The following is a 26,672-nucleotide window of genomic DNA, read 5'->3' as shown; positions in this document are numbered from 1 at the left end:
TTGTGTAGCTGTGAAGAAGAGAATGGTGACTGCTAAGGCAGATCATCGCATTTTGAGAAACATGTATCAATTGCAATTAGTAAATTAACTCTCTGAAAGAGCCATGGTTCTGGTTTAACTTTCAAACTTTCAGTTTTTTTCGATTTTTGGAAGGTGTGTGTGTGAGTGTGTGTATGTGCTTGCGTGCGTTTGTGCGAGTCACAGTGTCTAAAATACAAATAGAAACGAAGAGGTGGCTCCTTGGTAACAAGAGGAAGGAGTCAGATGAACAAGTGCAGATAAGAAGTTTTTGCATGTTTGTGAGAGAGAGATAAAGCGATGAAGACACTAAACAGATTGTACAGAATGAAACAGGATGAAATGCATCTTCCAAGTGTTTCCCTCTGGAGAAACACTTGTGTTTCACCAGCAGACACACACCAGGAAATAAAACGCCACACAGACCAATGTAGAAACAGAATACCGGAAAGATAGAACCAGGATAGAACACATGAGAACAGAGAAAGAAAGAGCAGATACACCCGGTGAGACAGGCAGACGGGTGGTGCCTCAGACTGAGTGGGCCGGACTCCAGGGAGAGGTAGCACAGGACATACATGGCGCACTCTCCCTGCAGGAGGAGCTGTGAGCTTTTTTAGAATCTAACATTTAGACTGGCTGCCACTAGAGCATGTTCCCATGGAAACGCAGACAGCTCCGAGCCGGCGAACGTCTTTACAAATGAACGACACAGAAACCTTCCTGGGCAACCTTGGGAGACAGGGACAAAAGGTATGATGCTGCAGAGGAGTGAGGTGGGTCGACACACAGAGTCAGGGTGAGAAAACCAATCTGAGGGTTTCAGTTCAAGCGAAAATTCAACACTATTTGAAATGTGTGACGTTTTCTCGTGAATAAAGACATGACGTGTTGAAGTGACTGATTCATGTTGAGTTTTGGATGAAACTGTGTTTTGGTAACATCCATTTAAAAATTGTCCTCGACGTGGACATGTGTTTTGAATCTCACCTGCAGATCCTCTTGGTTCGTCCTGTATTGGTCCTTCGGCACTGCGGTCCTCAACCCCTCGTCCCGCCTCACCCCCTTGTCTCTCTTCACGTCAGGGCTCCAGAAGTTGACGCTGTTCACGCCGGGGCCCGTCTTTCCATTCCTCCCTCCATCCATCTCTCGCCTCAGGTTGTCATTCTCCCTCTGCAGCTCCCTCAGCTGATTCTGGAGATCAAATGAGGAAGCCTCTCCCCGTCCAGCAGAATCCAGATGTCTCCCCGACTGACGCCGCAGACTGGCCGTCCCTGTGGGAAGCAAGGTGTGGTCTCCGTACTGGTCCGACGGCTGATGCAGCCCAGAGGAGGTGATGTTTGGGCTGCTGCCCATGCCTGACATCCGAGCAGTGTAAGAGGAGCGGCTGGTGCTCCTGCCGAGCGTCATGGTACCTTTGGGATACCCACCCGGGGGTTCCAAGGAATCCCGCTCACCGGGATACATGGTGCCTGAGGTGGCATAGGCAGCACTCAAGGACTGGATATTCTCCATAGACAGGGTTTTACCACCTGGTGCTGTGGCTGAACCACGAGCTGCTCCTTTGTCTGGTACTATGGCAGGTTTGCTCTTTGAACCAGGCCTCGCCACCAACCGTTGACCTCCTGCAGGTTTAGGTGCTGGTGCTGGTACAGGCCCACCTCCTGACACAGATCCAGCTTCTAGCCCTGAGCGGCAGCCTGGCGTTGAGCTCGTGGCCTGTTTGCCTTTCCCCGGTTTGGGGGATCTCGAGAAGCGTGAATGAGACGCGCTGGCCTCAGTCGGCCCGGCACTCTTTGGGCCAGCGGACAGCCTGCTCTGTGAGGGCTTGGCTCTAATATTCAAAGGCATTTTTTTATATGGCAAAAGTTGACTTCTGAAAGGAAAATGTTATGGTTGGGTATATTTTCCTATGGTTTGGGACTAAGGCCACCTCTCAGCCTCCTAGCTTCTCCCTGTCCATCATTGATTATTTAGGGCTTGAGGCTGAGTCTGAATTAGTCCTATTGGAAGAAAGTAGCAGTGACTGTTGGCTACAGGGCTCCCAGACACAGAGGCCAAAGTTCTTGTGTTTTCAGCTACAGTGCAGCACATCATGGATCCTAGACAGGGGGGGGGAATACAAACGTTGGGAAAGAAAAAAATCACAAAACATGTTTACTCTTTAAAAAATTACTTCAGCAGTACAAAAAGAGTCAGAGAGTGATAATAATAATCAAAACCTAAAAAACTTTCGAAAGATAAAGATACAAACTGATAATAAAAAGTGTGGGTCACGGTTGGGAAGCACTAATCACAGGGACACATGTGGGTGAGAGTGACGGGAGGACAGGAAACAAAAGCCTCGATAGTAAAAATGCCGCAGATATGTGGTACGGCATGCTACCGGTCACTCGTGGGCCCGTCTCATGATGCTTAAAACACCTACAACACAGCCTCAGTCACCACAGTAGATGGTGAGAGGGAAAAAAAGGTGAGGGATGACAGGACCACTTCAGCACCATGGACAGCACTAGATAAAGCACATGGAGTCCTAAAGAGAAAATGTGCTCTCGGCAACACCCAATGGAGGAAGTTTGAAGATCAGTCTCTATTATCTCGTATCCCCACAGGGCACAGGCACATTCATCATCAGTTTTCATCGAGCTGTAAGACCTATCAGTACCTGAGGCTTCAGCTAAAAATAGAGGACGGAAATAGGCAAATTGAATTTGATCTCAATTATAATTGGAAGGTGCATAACGTTAAGACGGTGCCAATATAAAGGCAAAATCTGTGCATATCATATTACATCTCTATATCATATTGAATGGAATAGGGTCATGTGTTGTCTTTAATGTGTAAAGAGCCAAACATGGAACATATCCTCAGGGAATCAAAGTAAGCACAACCTAGGCTGTGATGGACCAGATATTAAAGACTGTCTGCAAAGCAGAGGCAAATCCAAATTATAATCCCTCCTCTAATCCAAGAGGATTGGGTGCTGGGAGCCACTGTACAGGATTCAACTGAGAGATTGGTTAAGTCTGCTTGTCAGTCATAACATATCTGTCAATCCCTTTTCCATCATTGTTTGAGACAATGAATTCAGCCGTATGAGAGCCAGCGATGGAGCCAGCGATCCCGTGTGTAGGCCTTTAATTTCTTTGTATATGAGATGTGAAATTTACACATAACGGTAAAGAGATGATGATCCCAATGAAACAACAACAGATAAAGCTTTTAAAACAAGGACACATGTTAGCCTGGTGCTGCTGAAGCTCTGTGCATCACTTGCGTTAAGACGGAGATGTGATAAATCTGTGTAGCTGGTCTGTTTCCATGGGTGCGCGCCAGGTTTACGCAGCTGCATGTCAAACCACACGGACAGAGGGAGGAAACCGAAAAAAAGAAACGCAGAAATAAAATGCCACAAGTAGGTAACCACCTCACTTCATACCGGTGCCCAAGCCTCTGCACTTACTTGTGAGCTGGCAGCCAGCTGTTGCCGCGAGGAGAGAAGTGGAGTCACCACCCGGACTGCAACGGAACCAGTAGTCGCTGACGTGCGCAATGATATGTAGTCCATAGGATCCTCTGTGCCCAAGCTGTCATTTAGTCCTCACTGTGGTTCATGGGGGGCACGAGTACGACGCTGGTCGTGCATGTGACTGTGCAGCCCGCACACAGAAGCCGGAATAACTCTACTACGACCACGGCATGAAGGATTAGTTTCTTGCTCATATGCGCACGGCTCCATGAGTTCGAGCCTGCGCCTTACATAATAATTAATCTGCCGGACAGCACACAGATTCATTTGTTCAAATTGTGTCGCCGGAGTGATGCCACGGAGTCCGAGGCTGTGCGTAAAAACTTCGCCTCACCGGACAGGCGCCTCTCCATCACCGCTGGGTCTCCGCCGTCCCCCCCGTCCGAGCGCAGCGTGGGCTCTATGATGTCATCGGCTCAGCTCGCTCGTGATGACCTGTCCGGCCATCGGGTCCGCGTGGGCGCGCTCTCCAGCAAGCTGGCGTGTGCGCGACCTCCGTGGCGTGGCGTGGCAGCAACAACAGCAATGATGCAAACACCTGACATGAGCCTCAGTGAGGGATTTCACTGAGCTCCCCCACCCATAAAAAAATCACGCAAATTGAAGCAATTAAATAAATTGAATCGTATTCCAATCTTTTTCCCCCAATACAGATCAGACAACAGATATCCTGACAGTCATCAGTAATTTAATCCCATGAAAGAGTTTGTTTCGTACATTAGATGTCCAGATGCGAATCCAAAATTACACAACAGCGACTGTGGACCTGGGCCCCCAGATGGCTAACACGGATGTAATAATGCAGCACCTCTGGCCTTCTTCCGGCCAGAACACATAGGATGTGAGCCTAAAGTTGACCACTTGTAAAATAGCCCGAATATTCCGAAACAAATGCTGGCCTTTTTCCGGCAAACATGCAGTGATCTCTGCAAGGTGAACTATGTGTACATAAAGTGGCTCTTCTGGTAAAATGTGAATAGGTCCCAAATAGCACTAAGCAAATTCAAGCCATCTTTAGCACCTTCAGTTGAAATGCAATATTGCGATGGCTCGCTTGTGGCCCAGATCTGCCAAAGTGCCATCCTTTAACGTGGTATGTGGGCCGGATGTGGGCCGAAAGACTTTTGCTATGTGACCAACTACCTTTGGAAACTTAAATCAGGGAACAGGAACTGCTCCCTCTACAGTTATTTACTCAGAGAATCAAGAGAACTATTTCGGGCAGAGGTTTCAGTTTCAGACAAAACGGTGTTTGCTAGTATTACTTCCCACATCATGAGACGAAACACGAAGCTGGGACTGAAGGCTAAAATACATGTAGGCTACAGAGCAAACGGCAGTACTGTCCACAACAGGTGTTGTTTGTATTTGTCTGGTTACGTTTGTAGCTTGGAATGTATATATTATTTTACTAAATTAGTTTGACTGCACTGACCTTAGGGAGAATCATTCTGCTTTTATTTTAACTCCTCATCCCAGACCTGTTCTTTCATGTTACTGTAAATGTAACTTTGCTGATGACGTTGTTAGTCATCCTGACCTGAAAGAGACAATCACTTGTTTCATTCGCTCCCCAAGAGCTAAAGAGAAGTGGAATTTGGACATTGTGGTGTGAACAGACAGAAAAGTCTGTCCTTGAAGTGCAAATAAAACTATAAATTAAATAGAGCTACCAGAGTGAAATTAGGAGAAATTTATTTGTAATGTGGAATACACATCTCATTACTCAAACCAACTCAAGCTCTCTGAAGACAAAGACAAACTCATTAAACCAAAGATAAAGCAAATTCAGGATTGGAAAAATAAAGAATTCATAACAATGACAAATTATTATAAAAAAAAAAAAATCATAAGTCAAAACCAAACACCATGCCAATATCTTACTTTTCTTTGTTTGAAAGCAAAGAAGAGCTACTACGTTTGAATTCAAATGGTAATTAACATATTAAAAATATAATTATGTACAGTATGTCACATCATCGATCACTTTCCACTAAAGGGCTCACCATCAGCTGTTAAAATGGAGTCAGATAAAACTTTCACTCATGTTGTTGTCATACAATTTGAGATTATCTGACGACAATGCCATTCTCATTTCATTCCAGAACAGGGGTTGAGCCTTTGGGTTTTTTGGCCAGGTCAACACAGACTTTCTACACAACCTCTTCCTCAGCTCGAGGTACTTCAGTTTGGGAAACATCTCATCCAACAGAACAAGCACGGCTGTGTCCACCTTGTTTGGATACAAATCAGAGAACATTTTGTGTTATGTTACCCATGCTCAGTCTCACCACTTCCACAAAATGAACATGATGGTGAAACTACATTTTACTGACCTTTTCATCCAGGAGCCGCTGCTGTACCATATAGAAAGCCTGGCGGATCACACCATTCACTGTATCACCACCGTCAGAGCCGCTGGACAGCACAAACACCGTCTTCACACTGTTGTGGACGGCGCTGTGTAGATTCTCAATACACGACAGCCCAGGAATCCAATCCCTCTCTTCCAAACAGAGACTAAACCTCCTGTGACCGAAGTTCTCCAGATGGACAGTTAACTCATTGTAGACCCAATCCCTCATCGCCTGGTTGCTGGTGTCAAACACCACAAAAGCATCATAGCGGTTCTCTGAATCAGTACCAGTCAGCTGGGTATATCCTTTATGCCCTGCCCAAAGCACCTGTAAGCAATACCACAAGTCCCAGCCATAGAGATGCTTCAGCAGGGGCAGAGCAGTGAATGTCAAAGCCAAGAGGGAACAGATGAGGAAAGCTAAGCTGCCATATATGTCCTGGCAGGAATGCTGGTCCATTGATAGTATACTCTTTCCCTGCTTCGACTCTGGGAATCCACAATATATATGTGTGACATGAGGAATCTGGACTGTGGTAGTGCGCAAGAAGTCCACAAACCAAGATGTATCACAATCACATTTAAAGGGGTTGTGATGTAGGCCGAGTTGCCTAAGGCCACTACCGTTGGTAAAAGGGGTGGGTAGGTACCGATGGTCCAGCTCCTTGATCTGATTGTGGCTGAGATACAGATATTGCAAGGATTTTGACTCTTTGAAGAGTGACTGAGGGATATAACTAAAGTGATTGTGACTGAGGTCCAAGAGAGACAAATTTGCTCCAAATTCTATGTGTTTATGGGGCCAATGAAAAAGGTTATTTTCACTGAGGTCCAGGTGACACAAATTGCCAAGTGCTTTGAGTTTGAACCATGGGAAATAGTCAAGCTGATTCTTGCTGATAATGAGGGCTTCAATGCTTCCTGGGAGGTTGCACAGAATCTCGTGTGAGATCGAGGTCAGGTTGTTGTTGGAGATGTCCAGGTAGATGAGGCTTGTCAGGTTTTGGAAGAAATGGGTGTACTGGTTGTTGTCAGATTCCCACATAACACTGAGTTGATTTCCAGAGAAGTACAGGTACTTGACAGAGCTGCTGATCAGTCCACGACTTATTCTCCTCCCAATGGCATTGTTGGCAAAACTTAGGACCTCCAAGTTGTTCAGGTTAGGAAGGAACTCAAAACTTTGGCCCATGCCCCTCATTCTGAAGTAAAAATCATTGTTACTTACGTCTAATACCTTGAGAGTACTTTTTAGCTCACTGAAAGCATTAGAATAATAAAGATCAAGCCTGTTGTATGACAAATCAAGAAAAACTAACTTTTTTGTGCTGTTAAACTGCCCACCCATCAGTGCCTGGTTCATGTAGTTGAAGGAGAGATCCAAACAAACAGCATCTTCCATGCCTAGTAACACATGTTTGTTAATAGACAGAATGTCATTTTGAGACAGGTCAACTGTTAATTCATTTTCACAGAAATGAACTCTAAAGTAAAATAGTGATGGGTATTTTGGCACATGGTCCTCGTTCATTCCCAGCCCCTTTGATTGGTTGGGTTCCCAGATCTCATTTCCTGATGGGATTTCACGATTACGTACAATAATGGGTTGTTCATGGAAATTGTGTGGACATAAATTCTGGTCCTGACAGCTTTTCTGTGCCACAATCTCAGATGGTGGACTAGAGTCGCACGGGAGGAATGAAAGCATGTTTTGGGAGATGTCGATATCAATGAGAGATGGTAACTGTGTCAGAGCTGTCAAGTTACAATTAGTAATGAAGTTCATTCTCAGTTCCAGTCTCGTTAGATTTTTAAGCTCGGACAGAACATCCAGGCTGCTAAGAGAAAGCTCGTGGAAAAAGTTACCACTCAGAAGGAGATGTCTTAGACCAGATATATTGCCAATATGTGGGGAGAGGGTCAGTCTGGCTAATGTCCGCAGCGGCTCATAGTTGTAGATAAGGCTAATCCAAGTGAGGCCCTTCAGATCTGCAAAGAAGGTGCCATTTTGCATAGCTAATGCAAGGAGGTTGTCAGAGAGGTCCAAACGCTTTAAATTGTTCAAAGGTCGGAACATACCCTCTGGAAATGTTTTCAAAGAGTTGCCCCTTAAACTTAGGTAGGTCATCGAGCTGGTCGCAGCATAGAATGAGTTTGAATACAGGAATAGAGGGTGATTATTTGGACAAGGAAAACAGGGCCTAGCTGAATGGTCACAACGTTGGCAGTTCCACGCCAGATCCAAACTCTGGAGCTTTGTGAGGTTTGCAAATGCTCTATCTGAAACCTCTGGGATTGTATTCTCTTTTAAATCAAGACTCTTCAGTGAATGTGGCAGTCCCTTAGGGATAGATGTCAAATTATTATACCCTAATGTAAGGCGTTGGAGTTTATGAAGCTCTCTGAAAACCGTCTCACTGATGTAAAACGTTTGGAAGCAAGGATTTGCATAATAGCAGTTCCTACTGAGGAAGAGCCCTTCCAGATTAGGAGTTTTCAAAGGTTCTGTAATTTGGAAGATGCAATTATTCTGTAGATCAAGAACCTTCAGGCTTTCAGGTAACAAGGGGATAGATGTGAGGCTGTTTCCTGATAGATACAGAGATGTAAGGTTGTGTAGGCTTTTGAAGGCTTTAGGGTGGATCCTCATGTTGCATGTCTCGTCATTTAAGGCTCTCAATTGACCTGGTTGGCAATTCCACATTATTTTCAGAGTTTGAAGGTTCTGGACACCTACAAAAGCATCCCTCCTTACATGGTTTATCCTAGTCCGACTTAAATTGAGAGACAGCACAGTGTTCGACGTAATGGAGGGGACATCCTTGAGCGATCTGCCACAGCAGTCTACCGTGGTGGCATTCTCATCACTGTCACATGGGAAGAACTTGACATTTTGGGTCCTCACTAATGGAAGAAGCTGACCAATGATGAGGATACTTCTCAACAAAGCCTGAGACAAAACAAGGAAAACCAAATTCATCTCAGTGGTTGTTGATAGCTCAGTAAATATAATCGGACGATTCTAAACAATATCACAATGTCATACATTCAATCAATTGAATCCTAGAGTTAAAGTGGCTTCAAACAACTGCAAATTAAATCACTTTGGCTTTTTTAAGCCTTTCTAATCAGACTTGTCTGTCTTTTTCATGTAATAAGGAAAATATGTGTCTGTCAAAAGCAGTATCTTACTGATGGTAGATAATTAATGTCACTTACCATTGCAAGAGGCATGTAAATAATTCTAATCAGGAGGCAGATGAAGCAGTCTGATATCCAGGTTCAAACAGAGCAGATAAAAAAGGGTGTCGAAAAGTCTGTTCAGTGACAAGAGACGGGATGTACTTATGTAGAAGTGAAAGCAAATGGGAACACATGAAAATGAAAAAAAAAAAGCATGTGACCCATGACAAACTTTTGAGAGAGTGACTTTTCAAGCAATGCAGTCATTTTAGAATATATGCGTGGAGAAAAATGTAAAAAATTTCCCCCCCAGTAGTGAAGAAAGTAGGATGACTTCATTGATTCCTTACATTTTCTAAATGTTTTATGATATAATATAGCACTTAATCTTCTGCCTCAAAAATGCTTCTATCAGAGAATGGTTGTGTATCCAAGATTCATCCCACACTGGTAATATTTTCACAATCATTTTATTAAGTGCACTGAATCAGGAAATCCATGAAACAAAGAGAAAAAGTTATTTTTGTTTTCAAGCAGTAAAAGTGAACAGAGAGTGATTAACAAATTCCTTTCCCTTGTTAATGGAACCTCTAACCCAGAAAACCCCTTCATATTGTATTAAAAACAGTAGCAGAAAAATGCAGAATCAAAAGTGCCTGTATTCATGTATTGTGATAAAACAATTTTTTTTCACAATTATTGAAAGTAATTGTGGCAATCATCATCGGACCACAGAGAATACATTCATGTACATGAACATGTAGTGTGTTCTGGTTGGACAGCACATTCAGAGCTTTGGAATGGACCCCACACTGTCTTGAAAACAGAAGCATCATAGCCTTGACACACAGCAGTGTCCTGCTACCTGTTCCTGGCATCAACGACAGCACTAGTTCACTACCATATATGGGCCTGATATTTACTGTCCCTGAGTGTGTTGGATTATCCATAGAGCGGAGTTCATAAAGCCGTCAGACTCGGCATCCACCTTGGAGAGAGAATGGCCGTTCCCTTGGTACCACAGCAGCCTAAACAACACACGTTGGAGCACCTGTCATACAATGCATATCTGAGTACTGTGCGTTATTGGTTATTTCAGACAAGATGCTTACCGGACTGGAACCTGCTTTGCTTTCAGCGCCCTGTAATACTCAATTCCCTGCTTGCTCGGTACACGCTTGTCATCTTCCCCCAAGAGAAGCAGAACCGGGGTCTGTACCTAAGAAGAGAGATCTCCTTAGGTTACTACATTGTGTAATAACGCCAATGAAGTCACATAGGCAGTCAAGGTGCAGGAATCCTCACCTGTGTCACGTGTTTAATGGGGGACTTGTTCAACATCTGTTCCCAAACTGCAGGGTCAGGTAAACAGTCTGTGCTGTAGTTGAAGCCGGCCTCAACCATGCACCTAGTTAAGTATAAAACAGAAAGTACAAAAAAGAAAATCACTGAATGGTTTTGAGGGGAAGTCCCTGTCTAGTGTTCATTACTGAAAATGTCCTACCCTTACAACGAGACATACACATGCCCTTCACCACATTCACTTGCATAGAGCTGCCAGGCCAGACTGTCAGAGCTGACACTGATAAAACACCACACGTGTGTACCTGTGCATGACTTACGCAGACATAAAACATGGGTAACAACATGTGGGGAAGAGACGTACCAGTCTGGGATGTCTGTGCTGCCAATCATCGAAGCCAAATTGATGACAGGGTTGCGAGCCACGCAGGCCTTGTAGAATGCTGGGTACTGGCCAATCAGATGACAGGCCAGGAAACCACCGTGGGAGCCTCCTGAAAGTGCCACTCGCTGTGCGTCAAATTCATCACCTTTCAGAACACTTTCCACAGCAAACTGTTCGGAAGCAAAAAGCAGAAAACTTTTAATGAACAGAGGGACAAAAGTCATTTTTACTTGTAGGAGATGAAGGTACTTTCAGAGCGTATCAAATTCATGACTTGTTAAACATTCTGTCCATTGTTTTAAAGGGATTTAAAAGTGTTTAGTGGGAAACAAGCCAGGGATGCAAATTAGGGGGGACTCATATTTGACCTGGACTTTGGCTTTTGTAGCTTCCGAGACCTTTTACATGCACAAACAAAGCTATATAACACTAAATAAGATTTTTAAAAGCCTTATATGGGCTCATTTGTGGCGCTTTTTTGTTCTTACTTGAACATCTTTGACATCCTGGTTGCCAGCATTGCCGGGTAATGAGAGGATACTGTCCTGTCCATATCCAAGAGAGCCACGATAGTTCACTAGGATAAAAAAATAAAGCAAATCAAAATCACATTACTTTCTACGTATCATGGCTGGATATTATGATGTATTCTTGATCAGATAAAAACACATTTATTAAAGCCGACAGGATCCTGAAAATCGAAGTGCTGCTGCTGGTTACAACCTGGGCCATGTGAAAAAACTTGGTTGAGAAATGACAACGAGTCATGCTTTTTGTGGTCTCAGTGATGACACACTTCTGCTAAGTAGTCAAAAGTACTCACTACTATTTCCTCATTTAATCTTCTAAAGAAAATCTTTAGAGAAACCAGTTAAACAGCTGTCTGCATAGGATTGATGAACCTGCACATACTACAAGACATACAACAGCAAGTATGAAGTATTCATGTTGACAAAACCTAAGTTATCGAAGCCAGGATAGTTTTGCATTCGTAAATGTGCTGGCAAAACAGCAACCTATAATTGGTTTTGCCTGTGAGCATTGAGCAGCATGTTTCTGAAGTATGTGAGAAAATGTGTGTGAATAAATGTTAATCTCTGTTCATCTTTGACACACAGAGTTTGTATTCTATCAGTGGATGTCTGCCTTCTGAGCAGGTGTCTAAACATGAACTCACCCAGCAGTACAGCAAAGCCCATCCTGCACAGCACAGAGGACGACAGGAGCCATTCAGCTACAATCACTGAGTGGGGACCGCCTTATGAAAAACAAACAATACAGATTGACAGTTATTATTCAAAATTGAGTGTCGTTTTTGCCTTAGTTCTGTGCAGCATGAATGTCACATTTATATTGTAAATGTAAATACTATACATTAAAATATATTAATTGTATTACAGCATTGGAAATCCCTGTTACAAAGACCATCCTTGGTTGTAAGAGTGTGATTTAACATTTTGCCACCAAGGACACGATTGTCATAGCAACCACTGTTGCCTTTGCCATCTTATCTGTAGAAGTAGCTCTTGACTGAGCAGAGACAAATCCCTACACTCACACAATCCTCAAATTAAACTCAGCATGGATTAATAGCTTGTTTCACAATGGAAGCATAATGATGATCGATGCAGAACATTGTTAAACAATGTAGTTGTTACAGTGCGACAATCTTCTACCTGACTTATTTTTGTTTACAGTAGAAACAAGTAAGGGCAGCAGAACCATGAGGAGAGGAACCAACCATGAGGAGTGACGATAAGAGGCAGCTTCACTCCTTCTTTCACCTCCTTTGGTTTGATCAACAAGGCTTCAAAGTCAAGGCCAGCTAGAATTAAAAAAACAATTAGTTAGTCTTATTTAATATCACATATATTGTTCTATTTGTCTCACAGTAAAACCGAAGTCTTTCAAACCCATCATTGACACAATTATTATATCTGACTTAAATCTCACTGTGAGCTTTCACTGATTAACTTCTTTTATCCTTCTCTGATAAGAGAAGTTGCAAACTGATAACAGGTTTAACAAAGCAAACAAAGCAAATAAATGTGTTGATAAATCTGTTCAGCCCAGATCAGCTGAGGTTTGTTCTTTCTTAGAGGAAAGTGGCTGTTAGCTTTACTTGGATGTACGTCCTTACTAGTTTACTAGGGAAACCTGGGCAAAATTAATGTAATTCAATTTGACAATTTTGTTATAACTCTACGATTTGTGATCTAACTCATACTCAAAGTTTTTGTGAATTCTGTCAGAAAGGTGTTTATCCAATGGATTATTTTAGGCTTTAGATGTTTATGTTGGGGGTATTTGAGAAAACTAGTATATGTAGAGGTGTTTATCAAATTTTCTGTTCCCCTCATATATGTGAAACAATTTAAGAGTAGACAAAACTAACCACATCTCATCAGACCATTTGAAAAAAAACTAGAATGAAGAATTTGAGGACTTACAGTATTGACTGTTGTCCTGATCTGGAGGAGGTGTGAAGGTCAAGATCTGCCAGTGAATATCGGGTAACACCTGAGAGTCTTCCAAAGTCACCCACTCAATTTGCTCCTGAGAATCTCTGGCTGGAAGGAAACCAACCCTCTGGACAGAGAAATGACATTGCAGTGAGTGATGTAACTTATTCTCCATCTTATGAAGTTTTATTTTTTGCATTGCAAAGCACCCCAGCACAAACCCCATATGTCATTAGTGTAAAACATACTTGATATATATATATATGATATATATTATTACTGACATAAAGAACATTCTTAGTGAAAACACTGATCCTACCAGACTTGGGGGGTAGTTAGGAGAAGAGAAGCTGACAACCATCAGATCTCTCTCTATGGTCAGCAGACACCAGCTCCCAGCATCACACTCTGCAGACAGAGGTCATTATCAGAACAGTGCTCTAAGTAAATTAATTTGTGGAGACTGTCAGCACAAAATCTGTAAACCAAAAAAGTGTCCAGTGACTCACTTGACGTCAGAGAGGTGACTTTCCCTGTGCTTATATCCACCATCAACAGGTCCTAGAAGAGCAAAATTCAAATCCATCAGAAAAAATTTTGAAAACAATTTGTCGATTGACATAATAACAAGTCACTTCTCTGGGGCTGGCTTTACCTTGCGGCTGCGCTGAGGACAAGCTACAAGAACACACTGACTATCGGCTGACCAGCATTTAAGGGACAACTGAGAGCTGTAGAGGCCAGTGAACCCATCTGTAAAGACAAACCAATGCAGACAGATATAATAAGCTTAATATTTACAGTGGGAAAGAAAGGGGGACATTGATATGACTATCAACTATTCCTCACCTTCTCCGGGTCGCTCTACCACATCCACCACCACTGAGGTTTTCTTGGTATACCAGTCATACTGGAAATAATTTGAAAACACAAAGTAAGCATCTGGAGCAAATTGAATGTACAGCTGCAAAACCTTATTTATATGTCAACAGAATGGGAAAGCACAAGATGGAACATTACGTGTAACTACTATCTTCAGTGAAGACAGTACCATTTGTAAAGAAGGGAAAGTAGACACACCTGGCACCTTGTACAGACCTGCTGTTACCATCTGTACTGAGAGTCTGACAAGTGGTCGACTTTAAGTTCCTCTATTTGCACCTTCCATCTACTGTGACCACTTGTGATCTGATCTCACTTCCCCTTTATGTATATATGAATGAATATGTAAGTCATTTTGTTTGCAAAGACCACATTATGTTGTTTTTACCAAGCCGGATTTTCCATATGTTTCCACTGTATACGTGTTTGTGTGTGCCTGAGAGCAAGAGAGAGGTGGAGAAGGAAGAGAGAGATAGGTATGTACAGAAATATGTCTGTACTGTATGTACTGTGTGTACTAATGAGAGATGTGAAATACTTTAGATTCATTGTGAAACTGTAGCTATTCAAAGGACGTCGTCTCAGTGGGTGGTTTTTCATATATGGTTAAGGACATATTTCCATTCACATGTGGCCCAGACCATCTGCGAATGTGCCCAGAGTGATTGAAACTAAAGTTGCCATGACGATGCATTTGGGTGCATTCAGATCTGTACTAGTGATCGGATCACTCAGGATGAATGTAATAACACATCAGAACGGGGATCGTGGGGAAAAGAGGCTTCTTTCTGTCTCACCATACAGAGCTTGCTGCACTGCATATGTGGGCCGTAGACAGAACATTCCAAGTAGACAATTCGACACTGGTCTGGACTCAGCCTGGGGGAATACACTGCACTGGTGCCTGATGACAGCTGCTCTGATGGACATAAACAGATACATGTGAACATCCGCAATCACTAGCTATAATCTTTCTACACTAGACAAGCTGTTAGGTGTGAAATACATTAATACGTGTCAAAATCAGTTGTGAAAACCTTGCCTTCATGCAGAACTCTTGCTTGTCATCATACCATAAATAACCTGGTTGATGATTATCTAATATGAACTATAGACATAAATGATAGAAGGAACAAAACCGAACTTACCACATTTCCCCCCAGTGAGGTCCACATAGAATAGAGACGACCTGACAGAGAAGGGGGAAACATTACCGAAGAGCATTATCAGCCTGTGACCCTTACAAAGATATACAGTTCTCACAGTCCAGCTTTAATTTGAACTTTTCTCTGACACGGGTAAACAGTAATCACCTCCTGTTGGGGCAGAACTTGAGACCAAGTCTGAAAGGCTCATGCCACCAGCCTACAAACACCACACCTGTGTCACCTGGAGCCCAAAATGCCTGCAGAGACCGAGATAGAGAAAGCAAAAGACTATGATGACTACAAATAGACAAATGTTAAAACAACACTCATCATTGCAAGAGACCGTTGAACAAACCTGTCCAGGGGAGATATTTTCAGGCACACCTTCCAGCACAGAGACGTTATCGCCCTCGATGTCCAAAACGCAAAGCACCGGGCAGTTCTTACCAACCAGTGCTTCTCCCCAGTCCTCACGGAGGACAAACTGCTCCCCCTGCAGGAATGATTTTTTTTATAAACCAACTCAAACTACAGACAATTGACATAGGAATGTAAAATGAAACCTTTAATGAGTGAAAATGTTTTCAATTTTGAAATTTGACAGTGTTCATTTCAATTACTTTTACAGTCTCCTTTTTCTCCTCTCTCATGGTTTCGTCCTCATCCCCAATAGAAGACAGCTCTGGTGACACAGTCTACAAGCAGACAAGGAGACAGAATAATGAGCAATGACATTTAAATTACATTAATTCTACCCACACTGCCTAGGAGCTATGGTCAATGGTGAAAAAATACTAAATCATATACAGGCCAGAAAACATGCTACACTGTTCTGACGTCTACATTCCAGCAGGGCACGTCGAGGTATTACATTTTTTAAAAAGGTGAAAATACCTGGGATGCATTCAACATGAAACATTTCAACATGCACCGGTTTGCCGAGTTGTTTAACAATAAGCAGTGGCATGCAACAACTACTGAGATATATCTGCTCCATTGTGTCGAGTCTGAATCTGCTGAAGTCAACAGTCTACAAACTTAGTGATTCAGGATCTGCAAGAAAGGTTTTTCAGTTTTTTAATCCCCATCTTGGATTCTTGGTTTAAATTCTTCACAGAAACTCAATGATTAGCTGGACACTTGTATCTACACTGGGCAAAAAAGCAGTCAAGTAACCATGAATAGAGTTTAAAAGTTTGTTATATTTTTGCAGTACTGAACACATTGTCACATTGAGGGGGAACGCAACATGCTTGAAACTCTTTGATTGTAGAGCACAGTGCGGCAGCGTTTTGTGTGACTCCGTTTGTGCCGACAGACCTGAAAGAAGGATTCAGCCTTGGGCCTCTTTTTCTCCGCCACATACAGAAGGTGGGTCTCAGAGTGGGACCAAACCAAGCAGCCAAATTGCTCTAGGGATGCAAACAGTTGTGTGATTAACACCTGCACTGGCACATGTAAAAAGTCAAGTTTCATAGAAACTGATTAACAGAAAAATTCTGATGACTCACCGTCTTCATAGACTTTGCCGTGCTTCTTTAGGGCTGTTAGATCGATGCTCTTCATCTTGATGTTTTTACTCCAGATCTGCAGCGTCACAAAGACATCAGGAGAAGAGAGAGGTCAAAGATCTTGGGTGGAAAATGTAAAGTCAGGTTATATTTTTAATAAAGGCTATATGTTGATAATAAAGCAAACAGAGATATTAATGAGAACCATACAGGGGATATAAAAAAGTAAAGTGCAAAATATGCGACGTAGTTGGTTTTAGATTTGAAAAGTGATAGACACTCACTCCGGGTCACAGAGCTTTCACTTGTCAGTAAATTCACGTTTCAATAGGAGATAACTGCATTGCTTCCATGTTATGGGACCCACTGACTGCCAATCTTACCAGATATTATTACTACACTAGACAAATATGACACAGCTTTTTTAATGGATTTAATATTGTCCTCTATTCTATAGTATTATAAATATTATTATTTTTAAATACGTATTTTTGATAGCTTCCATATGACCCACTGACTCCAAACCAACACTGAATTGTATCGATATCCTAAACACACAGGACATGTGTCTTTTGCTTAAATTTTTTGCTCCTGATATTTGAATATTAATATAAAAAAATACAGATCTTGTGTCTACTGACTCCCAACAAAGGATAACTGGATTATTGTATTAGGAGAAGGATGACCACACACCTCCAGAAACTGCTTGTCCTCCGCTTTGATTTTACACTCTCTGACAACAGCCTTCATATCACCTGACGGGGAATCCTTGCTCAACAACCTGACAGGAGACACACATTGATGAGACGCAGGTCTGGGGGAACACTATTATCTCCACTCCAGATAAAAGAACAAAATGTTGTACGTACTCTCCTTTAATCTCAGTGCAGTTTCCTGAAGCTCCAGAGAAGACCACCGACTTATCATCGTGGAATACAATGTACTGCCGGCAAAACTTGACATTCTCATTCCTCTCCAGGTCACGTTGGCTCCACTCTGCAATGGAGAGTAAACAAATACAATCATTTTCAAAAAAAGAGCCCACACAAAGACCTGGGGAGCGTTCAAATACTCCATTCAAGTTAGGAAAGATCCAAACTGTCATACATGATCTGGAAGTATTTCAGTAGCTGCAGAAATAAGAACTGCTTGAATTCTCTAAATGATAAGGAAAGGAGCTTCAATGCATCCTAACTCATCTCCTCAAGGACACACCGGATCTTCCTTTAAGAAACTAGCAGAGAAAATGCCATCCCAAAATTTTTGCAGCAGCAACATTTAAATCAAGTATATCTGTCCAGTCAGGTGTCACAATGGACAACAGGCATATTGAACTTTTAGTTCACAGTATCATCATCAGAACTACATATAATTATAAATATAATAATCTGAACTAAATAGTAATATAAATATTATCATCAAAACTAAGTAAGGTTAAAGTATAGTTATATATAGTATAATGCACGCTAGACAAATATTTCTACTTCTATAAGCTTTTCTCCACAAATATTCCTCACATGATCATTTTACTTCAACATTTCAGTCCCAGTTAGTTTCACTTTAATTTCCGAGGAAATCTATTTGTTCCTTTAATTAAACTGAGACCTCACATTTTCATTTTTTCAGTTTCTCGGGACGTGTCCTTCTGTTGTGGACAGGAAACTTTACCATAACTGTGTGTATGTGGATTTTTTTGGGGGGAGGAGGTGATTGTGACAGATCGTGTTGGTTGTGGTACACACACGCACCTGTGTAGATGTTGCTGTATTTGCCTCCATACTGGGAGGTGACGACAGGTCCCACGTCGGCTCTGCTCAGCGAAGGGGAGATGCTGATCTCCCGGTAGAGTCGGGCTATCTCCTCCGGGTTGCTCATGACCTGACAACACGCAGCAGACAAACTCACAGCACGTCTCGGTGACACAAACCGTCTCACAGCGAACAATACCTGAGTCATGTCCTAGCCGGGAAGCTAGGCGGCTAACTCGGCTAGTTTACCACCCAAAAACACGGGAGTGTATGACACATTAGCTTTTATACAAGCAGGAACTTCCTATTGCAGCTGTCAGGAAACAACCGGGACAGAGTCCGCCTGCTCGCCCTACTAGACCGCTTGCTAAGTGAGCTGGTGTCAAAACACTTAGCAAGTAACTAAGGCAAGTTGTACATTTAGGCATTTACACTTAAAGTTGATTCTGTCAGCGTGTTTTTATCCCTTCAAACAGTCAGTTAAGTTGAATCTTACATGTGACGCCATGACAGTGACGCTGCTCCACGGTTGACAGCACAGAACACAATGGACACAGGAGCGCTATGATCAAGCTGGCCCCAAAAAAACATGTTACTACTTCCTGTAACTTACAAAATAAGATAAAATCTGAATTTTGCAGGGCTTGAATGGGCCAAAACCAAAATCAAGGAATATGTTAACGATTAATGGGGAATAAATTCATCGCCTAAAGCTGTCTAGAGCAGCTAAAAACATGTTTAATAAGAGTTGATTAATACCAGTAATATATACACATGCTTTTATTTTGTAGGAAAACAACCACCGCGATGCCCCGAAAAGGAAGTAGGAAGTATAAACAACCTCTAGCGCCCTCTTGGGTTGTAATTAATTGTCTCTCGGGTCCGTGCAGGAAGTGAAATTCACCTGCAGTTGTTAAGGTTCCTGTCCCGTCCTGTCCAAACCCGTCCAGTCCTGTCCTGTCTTGGTTCTGCCAATCCTGTTCTCTCCTGTCCAGTTCTGCCTTGTCCTGTCCTGTCCAGTCATGTCCTGTCCTGGCCAGGTTCTGCCAATCCTGTCCAGTCCTGTCCCGTCCTTTCCAGCCCTGTCCAATCCAGTCCAGTTCTGTCCTGCCCAGTCCTTTCTTGTCTTGTCTTGTCTTTACTTTACTCAAACATGTAAATAAAAAAATAGATGTAGAAACAAGTGGGGAAAAAATGAAAAAATAAAATTATTTATAAACTGATTACTGATTACTCTTAATAATTTAATCTACATATCAGATTACCTTACCCTAAATAATGATGTTGTTTATGTTTTCATAAAACATTTAATCAACATCTGTTAAGTATATAATGCACATTGAGTTGCTGTGACCAAAACCGAAATTATTTGAAATTCTAAAATAAAACAGACTATGATCTGAAACTTACAATATAGATGGCGATTTTGAAAAGATATATCTCTAAACAGATACATTTCAGAGACACTTTGTCAATATATATTTCTAAACAGATGTATTTAATATTTATTTTCTAAAGCAATATTTATAAAAAGACATGTTTCATAGCTATTTTGAAAATAAATATTTCGAAACATAAATTTCATAGTTATTTTGTAAACCTATATATTCTTAAACAGTTGTATTTGATATAAATTTGTAAAGCTATATTTTCAAACAGATATATTTGATAGTTATTTATTTTGTAAAGATATATTTCTAAACAAAATCCTCATGTGATTGAACCGCCGCAATGGTTTTGTCAGTCAGCTGGGGTGGGTGGGGTCACAAAGAGCCAAGATGGCCGACTTCGAGGATCCGCTGTCAGAGGAGGAGAAGGTTTGGAGACTGTTTTATTCTTTATTCCGAGACATTTCTTCTCGTACGTGGAGACCTGTCTGTGCTGAACGTTCGCACGAGTCAATGGTTCGTTTTTGGGAAGAGAACGCCAGTTTCTGGTCACGCATCGGAATGATCAACTTGCGCGTTTAAAGCTACGCTCAGCTAACTAGCCAATGCTAGTCAAAGCTTGCGGCTGGATAAAGACAAACAACTTTCTAACCACTCGTTCCTGCGCGTGCGGACGTGGATTTGCCGATGCGCCTCCGAATGTCTCGTGTTCACAGTAATCTGCAATAAACGCAGGGGGAGGGGGGGGGGGCGACGTTTTCTTCCCGTACTCCGTTAAGCTAGCGTTAGCGGCTAACGTCACTCGGCTGTGGATTTCTGGGTCAAACAGATACAGTTGCAGCTCAAATGCTCCATCGCCTCACATGGGCCGATACCGGGATACACGGGTGTGTGTGTGTGTGTGTGTGTGTGTGTGTGTGCGGATTAGATGGAGCCTGTTCGGAGCTGGAGGGAAGGTTCACTTTATTAGGAACGTGTCTCTGCTTGTGAAGGTGGACACAGACGCTTAGGTCATTTTTTTTATGAGCCCTACAGGACATCAGCTTCTCCTGATGACACCCAGAGGCGTTTTATTAACCATCATGGTGCGATAATATAATAAAGACGAGCCCGGTGGATTCCACAGTGTTTGCAATGCGTTGATGTTTATAAAAGCTGTAATTACAATCTATATGTTTATCTTTCTTTTTTTTTTAAATGCTATTTGTGTCATTGTTGACCAACATTCGTTAAACTGAGATGTAATTGTCAGTTCTGGTTGTCGGGCTATGGGTAATAATTTGCCCAACATAATTTTTAGCAAAAGCAATATGACAGAAGTGCAATATATGTATTAATGTAATGTTCATGTGTTTATGCCATGTGTAAACGTAATGAGGAAGTATGACTAAATTGGTTTACCGCAGATGCTATTTATCTCGCCGTCTGTTTTCTGCGGTCTGTTATTCTCTGTTCTTAAAAATCGCTCATGATGCAAACCAAAAAGTTCACCTGAAAAGATTATTTCAAAACCGTACAACTTAACTGGCATCTGAGTATCAGCTATTGCAATACGACAAGGCCACAACAAGTTTTCTAAGGAGGTAAAACGTTTTTTTCCAACTTCCTCGACCTGTGCAAGTGAGATTATAGATTTGTTATGCACATTGAACAATGAAAATCCAGTTAATGGCAGGCATTGGTCCGTGGTGTTGTTCTATTGAACTGTGTCATAATTGCTGAATTGATTAGTTGCATTGAATCTTTCTCCATAGGTTCGCATAGCGGCTAACTTTGTGACTCATGCCCCCCCAGGAGAGTTCAATGAGGTCTTCAATGGTAAGGAAAGAGCAGCTCTGGCAAAATAGCCATGATAATGACATTTTATTTAATATATTGTTGGCTATTTTGCCTCTTTTACAGACAGATTCTTTTTTTTTTGTCTCTGAAGAGTCCTTTCATTAACAATTTATTTTTGTCTTGCTAGATGTGCGGCTTCTCCTCAATAATGACAACCTCCTTAGGGAGGGAGCTTCACAGTAAGTCAGATTCATCTATAAGTAACATACAAGCAAAATGTATTGGTATTTTACACAGAATCTACACTGTTTAAAACACTCAAGCCTCTAGAGGGGGAGTAAACATTGAGATTCATTATATGTTGGTGATACAAACATGGTCAGTGTTCTCAGAATTGTCTGAAAAATCTTTGATGTCAGATAATGATTGTTTGTTCCCATTCTGTTTCTCTAGCTCCTTTGCTCAGTACAACATGGATCAGTTCACTCCTGCTAAGCTGGAGGGCTACGATGAGCCGGTAGGTTTCATCCTGAAGTCTTTCCTATTTATTTCCCGTAGAGCAAGTGTCTGAGCCACACGTCCTCATTCTTCCCTCTCCCTTCTTTTTAGGTCCTGATCACAGAGCATGGCGACTTGGGTCAGGGGCGTTTTCTGGACCCCCGTAACTCTTTGTCCTTCCGCTTCGACCACCTAAGAAAAGAGGTGAGCGACGTGGAGCCGTATGAAGGAGATATGGCCCTGAGAAGCTGGAGAGATGGCTGTGATACTGCCCTTAGTGCCTACGTCAAAGAGCACTATCCCACTGGAGTCTCCACGGTAAGGTGCACAAAAATGGTGATTTAAAAATGTAATTTAGCCAATGTAGACTGCATTTTTACCTATATCATGTGTGTGTTGCAGGTATATGGAAAAACGGTCGATGGTCAGCAAACCATCATAGCCTGCATTGAGGGGCACCAGTTTCAACCTAAAAACTTCTGGTAGGTTGACCGTCCTGCAAAAGATTAGACTTTATTGTCAGAATCTCATTTGAAACTTGACTTGCATCCTCATTGCCTCGCATAAAGAAAAACATAATTACACAACAGAACAAAACAGGTTTCTGTATATACAGTGCCTTGCATAAGTATTCACCCCCTTTGGACTTTTCTACATTTTGTCATGGTATAACCACAGATTAACATTTATTTCATCGTGAGTTTATGTAATGGACCAACACAAAATAGTGCATCATTTGGAAGTGGGGGGAAATATTACATGGATTTCACAATTATTTACAAATAAAAATCTGAAAAGTGTTGAGTGCATATGTATTCACCCCCTTTACTGTGAAACCCCTAACAAAGATCTGGTGCGACCAATTGCATTCACAAGTCACATTTGCAAGTCACATAATTAGTAAATAGGGTCCACCTGTCTGCAATTTAATCTCAGTATAAATACAGCTGTTCTGTGACGGACTCAGAGTTTGTTGGAGATCATTACTGAACAAACAGCATCATGAAGACCAAGGAGCTCACCAAACAGGTCAGGGATAAAGTTGTGGAGAAATATGAAGCAGGGTTAGGTTATAAAAAAATATCCAGAGCTTTGAACATCTCTCTGAGCACCATAAAATCCATCATAAGAAAATGGAAAGAATATGGCACAACCGCAAACCTACCAAGAGGAGGCCGTCCACCCAAACTGAAGAGTCGGACAAGGAGAAAATTAATCAGAGAAGCAACCAGGAGGCCCATGGTTACTCTGGAGGAGTTGCAGAGATCCACAGCTGAGGTGGGAGAATCTGTCCACAGGACAACTATTAGTCGTCTACTCCACAAATCTGGCCTTTATGGAAGAGTGGCAAGAAGAAAGCCATTGTTGAAAGGGATCCATAAAAAATCCCGTTTGGAGTTTGCCAGAAGCCATGTGGGAGACACAGCAAACATGTGGAAGAAGGTGCTCTGGTCAGATGAGACCAAAATTGAACTTTTTGGCCTCAATGCAAAACGCTATGTGTGGCGAAAACCCAACACTGCCCATCACCCTGAGCACACCATCCCAACAGTGAAACATGGTGGTGGTAGCATCATGCTGTGGGGATGCTTCTCTTCAGCAGGTACAGGGAAACTGGTCAGAATAGAGGGAAAGATGGATGGAGCCAAATACAGGGAAATCCTTGAAGAAAATCTGATGCAGTCTGCAAAAGACTTGAGACTGGGGCGGAGGTTCATCTTCCAGCAGGACAATGACCCTAAACATACAGCCAGAGCTACAAAGGAATGGTTTGGATTAAAGAATGTTAATGTCTTAAAATGGCCCAGTCAAAGCCCAGACCTCAATCCAATAGAGAATCTATGGCAAGACTTGAAGATTGCGGTTCACAGACGGTCTCCATCCAATCTGACTGAGCTTCATCTTTTTTGCCAAGAAGAATGGACAAACCTTTCCATCTCTAGATGTGCAAAGCTGGTAGAGACATACCCCAAAAGACTTGCAGCTGTAATTGCAGCGAAAGGGGGTTCTACCAAGTATTGACACAGGGGGGTGAATACTTATGCACCCAACAGATGTCAACTTTTTTGTTCTCATTATTGTTTGTGTCACAATACAATTTATTTTGCACCTCCACAGTACTATGCATGTTTTGTTGATCAAACGGGAAAAAGTTTATTTAAGTCTATTTGAATTCCAGTTAGTAACAGTACAAAATGGGAAAAAGTCCAAGGGGGGTGAATACTTATGCAAGGCACTGTATGTCTTTAGACACGGTCAACGTGAAATACTTGCTCTCAGTTTTATAAATCTCCTGATGCTGCTGTCTGATTGTAATAGTCACGTCACTTAATTTCCCTAACACAGGAATGGTCGCTGTAGGTCAGAGTGGAAGCTTACCATTGGTCAGTCCACTGCCCAGGTGGTGGGAGTTTTGAAAATCCAGGTACATTCAATTTATCGTGCTCATCTGCATAAACAATATCAAGGCAAGAAGAATATTGATTGAAAAACACCATCTTACCTACAAAGTTCTTCCCTGTCTCCAGGTTCACTATTATGAAGATGGAAATGTGCAGCTGGTTAGTCATAAGGAGGTAGAAGAATCAATACCAGTGACTGTAAGTAGATAAACCCGTCAACACAAACATACCTGTGCAGTTCTTCAGCATTTCACACATAGTATCAGTCCTGCTGTGTCATCTCAGGTTATAGTCAAAGGAGTTCATCCATCTGTGCTGTAGATTTAAGATGATGATTACTTGTGTGTTTTTGAAACAGAGTGAAAGCCAGACAGCCAAGGAGTTTGTTGACATTATCGAGAACGCTGAAAATGATTACCAGGTAAGCTACCTTTTATTCACTCTGCATTTTATACTCTAGTATTTGAACTCTGTTCTACTGTTATTAAAACATTCATGAAGGAAAGATATTTATATAAGAAAATATTTTCATGGTTTCCTCCACTTTGTATCCTCAGACTGCAATCAGTGAGAACTACCAGACCATGTCTGACACAACTTTTAAAGCCCTGCGTCGCCAGCTACCTGTCACACGCACGAAGATCGACTGGAATAAGATCCTAAGTTACAAAATTGGCAAGGAGATGCAGAACGCCTAGTGGAAGGTCAGGGACTGACCAGGGAGACGCACGCTTCGCTTGTCTCACAACCCAGCTACGCGTGAGCAAGGACTAACCAAAGCAATGTCAGTATGGGGCAAGGAATTAATAATAAAAAAAACGAACAAAAAAATAGTAACTGAAGTTTTGCAGACTGTTGGGCACAGGTATCTGTCTGCGGTAAAGAAGTTGCAGTGTGGAGATAGATGGTTTGGAGAAAATGGTTACTTGAGGATGTGTGGTGTGAGAGAGTTGTGTTGGGTCAGTGTGCAGGACTGTGCTCAGGACCGCTACATTAGAGGAGTGAATCTTCCTTCGGCCATTTAAGGAATCCCAGGCCTCCCCACTTCATGTGTCAGTGGTTACGTTACTCCTCCTTTATCAAACTGTTGCAGAACTGTGATCACAGTGGAGATATCAGCCCACACGGACAAAAAACAGAACTGCACAAGGCAGCTGATTGGAGAAATTAAGCACATCAATACATATCAAGAGTTGGTTTTTGGAATACAATATTGATTTTGTGAAACGTTTCTTTATAGAATTGGGAAACAAGTACATTAGGAAAATTTGGCACAAAATGAGGTCATCGGACTTTTTAACTGATACTGACAGAACTTAGTTTAACATCGCTCATGGGATTGGCAGTTTTTTTTTCCATCTGATAACATTTAGAAGTAGCACGATTCTCAGCATAGCTCTGTTCCTGCACTGTTGACCTCTGATGTCTGTCGGTGTCCATCAGGGCTGAGGGAATGTGTATTTACTTTCTGTGTTGTGTCAATGATCTATGACTCTCCACCAATGCAAACTATGATGACTGAAATAAGATAAATCACCCTCTACGCTGCTGCATCTATAATGCATTCTCTGGTCTCTTACTTTGACAAACACCACTTCCACTGCTGTACAGCTTTTCCTTTGTGAAAGGAGAAACATACTCATAATAACCAAGATTTATTTGCCAAAATCTCTTTCCTATGGTAAAGAACTCCATCCTCCTACCCATGTATGCAAATTTCTATTTTAATATGCTGGTTTTTGTTGGAGTCTTATAATATTATTGCACTCTAAACTGTAACAAACTGTGTATTGGTCAATGCCAAGTGAATGCAAAGCTGTTGCCATGTAAGGCAAGATCATATATACTGTATACGTTACATGACTTCTGGAAGGCCACATCATTCTGTATGTGTTACACGACTTCTAAGTAGGCTGACTCTGGATCAGTTACATGTTATCTAGACTGTGCCGTGTTCAACCCTCACACAATACAACTGTGTGCCGATCAGTTATTAAGCTCAAGACTGTACTGCCCCATTCTGTTGTACAAATAAATGGATTGAAGAGCTTGGCTAGATTGTTGTTTTGATTTTAATGGAG

The 26,672-nt window shown here is 42.0% G+C and overlaps 4 protein-coding genes across 7 annotated transcripts in view; 1 reads left to right on the top strand and 3 right to left on the bottom strand.

Moving 5' to 3' along the window:
- Nucleotides 1–3,763, bottom strand: part of LOC128442592 (ERC protein 2-like) — a gene marked incomplete in the record, with an annotated part of 144,915 nt that extends 141,152 nt beyond the window's left edge. The window contains 2 exon segments of the mRNA XM_053425129.1: nucleotides 1,009–2,120; nucleotides 3,482–3,763. Of these exon segments, the coding sequence (XP_053281104.1) occupies nucleotides 1,009–1,869 (861 nt within the window).
- A 1,462-nt stretch (nucleotides 3,764–5,225) lies between these two features.
- tlr9 (toll-like receptor 9) lies at nucleotides 5,226–9,253 on the bottom strand. 3 transcript variants are annotated; one of them, XM_053425585.1, is made up of 4 exons: nucleotides 9,123–9,253; nucleotides 7,223–8,853; nucleotides 5,884–7,105; nucleotides 5,226–5,780 (listed from the first exon to the last, which is right to left on the bottom strand). In XM_053425585.1, exons 1-4 carry the CDS (start codon nucleotides 9,135–9,137, stop codon nucleotides 5,574–5,576), a joined length of 3,075 nt encoding a protein of 1,024 aa, XP_053281560.1. In that variant the 5' UTR covers nucleotides 9,138–9,253; the 3' UTR covers nucleotides 5,226–5,573. The 3 variants fall into 3 exon arrangements, with proteins under 3 accessions (XP_053281560.1, XP_053281559.1, XP_053281558.1); XM_053425584.1 differs by having other exon boundaries at nucleotides 5,884–8,853; XM_053425583.1 differs by lacking the exon at nucleotides 9,123–9,253 and having other exon boundaries at nucleotides 5,884–8,883.
- A 287-nt stretch (nucleotides 9,254–9,540) lies between these two features.
- On the bottom strand, nucleotides 9,541–19,098 carry apeh (acylaminoacyl-peptide hydrolase). Of its 2 annotated transcripts, XM_053425234.1 has the most exons (23): nucleotides 19,021–19,098; nucleotides 18,525–18,654; nucleotides 17,646–17,772; nucleotides 17,470–17,557; nucleotides 16,777–16,852; nucleotides 16,586–16,677; nucleotides 15,886–15,960; nucleotides 15,621–15,758; nucleotides 15,431–15,522; nucleotides 15,266–15,306; nucleotides 14,915–15,036; nucleotides 14,085–14,145; nucleotides 13,891–13,988; nucleotides 13,745–13,796; nucleotides 13,555–13,643; nucleotides 13,224–13,362; nucleotides 12,515–12,598; nucleotides 11,951–12,031; nucleotides 11,262–11,350; nucleotides 10,753–10,943; nucleotides 10,392–10,494; nucleotides 10,199–10,305; nucleotides 9,541–10,114 (listed from the first exon to the last, which is right to left on the bottom strand). In XM_053425234.1, exons 1-23 carry the CDS (start codon nucleotides 19,030–19,032, stop codon nucleotides 10,006–10,008), a joined length of 2,196 nt encoding a protein of 731 aa, XP_053281209.1. In that variant the 5' UTR covers nucleotides 19,033–19,098; the 3' UTR covers nucleotides 9,541–10,005. The 2 variants fall into 2 exon arrangements, with proteins under 2 accessions (XP_053281209.1, XP_053281208.1); XM_053425233.1 differs by lacking the exon at nucleotides 19,021–19,098 and having other exon boundaries at nucleotides 18,525–19,013.
- A 1,170-nt stretch (nucleotides 19,099–20,268) lies between these two features.
- On the top strand, nucleotides 20,269–26,643 carry LOC128441997 (F-actin-capping protein subunit alpha-1). The gene is made up of 10 exons (XM_053424146.1): nucleotides 20,269–20,341; nucleotides 21,667–21,730; nucleotides 21,879–21,930; nucleotides 22,145–22,208; nucleotides 22,301–22,507; nucleotides 22,592–22,671; nucleotides 24,536–24,614; nucleotides 24,718–24,789; nucleotides 24,950–25,012; nucleotides 25,149–26,643. The coding sequence occupies exons 1-10, from the start codon at nucleotides 20,303–20,305 to the stop codon at nucleotides 25,287–25,289; spliced, it is 861 nt and encodes a 286-aa protein (XP_053280121.1). The 5' UTR covers nucleotides 20,269–20,302; the 3' UTR covers nucleotides 25,290–26,643.
- The last annotated feature ends 29 nt before the right edge of the window (nucleotides 26,644–26,672 follow it).

The sequence above is a fragment of the Pleuronectes platessa genome, chromosome 6, assembly GCF_947347685.1.
Source record: "Pleuronectes platessa chromosome 6, fPlePla1.1, whole genome shotgun sequence".
In the NCBI taxonomy this organism is placed as follows: Eukaryota; Metazoa; Chordata; class Actinopteri; order Pleuronectiformes; family Pleuronectidae; genus Pleuronectes; species Pleuronectes platessa.
The sequence above is the reverse complement of the archived record's forward strand: the minus strand, read 5'-3'. Positions and strand labels throughout refer to the sequence as shown.

What these genes read in the sequence shown, in the direction of transcription:
- tlr9 (XM_053425583.1), bottom strand. Translation starts at nt 8,883, where the DNA reads ATGAATTTGGTTTTCCTTGTTTTGTCTCAGGCTTTGTTGAGAAGTATC. An exon ending in AGCGGCTCCTGGATGAAAAG is followed by an intron (nt 5,781 to 5,883) that starts GTCAGTAAAATG and finishes TATCCAAACAAG; the next exon opens with GTGGACACAGCCGTGCTTGT.
- LOC128441997 (XM_053424146.1), top strand. Translation starts at nt 20,303, where the DNA reads ATGGCCGACTTCGAGGATCCGCTGTCAGAGGAGGAGAAG. An exon ending in CTTAGGGAGGGAGCTTCACA is followed by an intron (nt 21,931 to 22,144) that starts GTAAGTCAGATT and finishes CTGTTTCTCTAG; the next exon opens with CTCCTTTGCTCAGTACAACA. An exon ending in TGGAGGGCTACGATGAGCCG is followed by an intron (nt 22,209 to 22,300) that starts GTAGGTTTCATC and finishes CCTTCTTTTTAG; the next exon opens with GTCCTGATCACAGAGCATGG.
- apeh (XM_053425233.1), bottom strand. Translation starts at nt 18,732, where the DNA reads ATGACTCAGGTATTGTTCGCTGTGAGACGGTTTGTGTCACCGAGACGT. An exon ending in ATACAGCAACATCTACACAG is followed by an intron (nt 17,773 to 18,524) that starts GTGCGTGTGTGT and finishes TCTCCATTGCAG; the next exon opens with AGTGGAGCCAACGTGACCTG. An exon ending in GTCCTCAGCGCAGCCGCAAG is followed by an intron (nt 13,797 to 13,890) that starts GTAAAGCCAGCC and finishes TTGCTCTTCTAG; the next exon opens with GACCTGTTGATGGTGGATAT.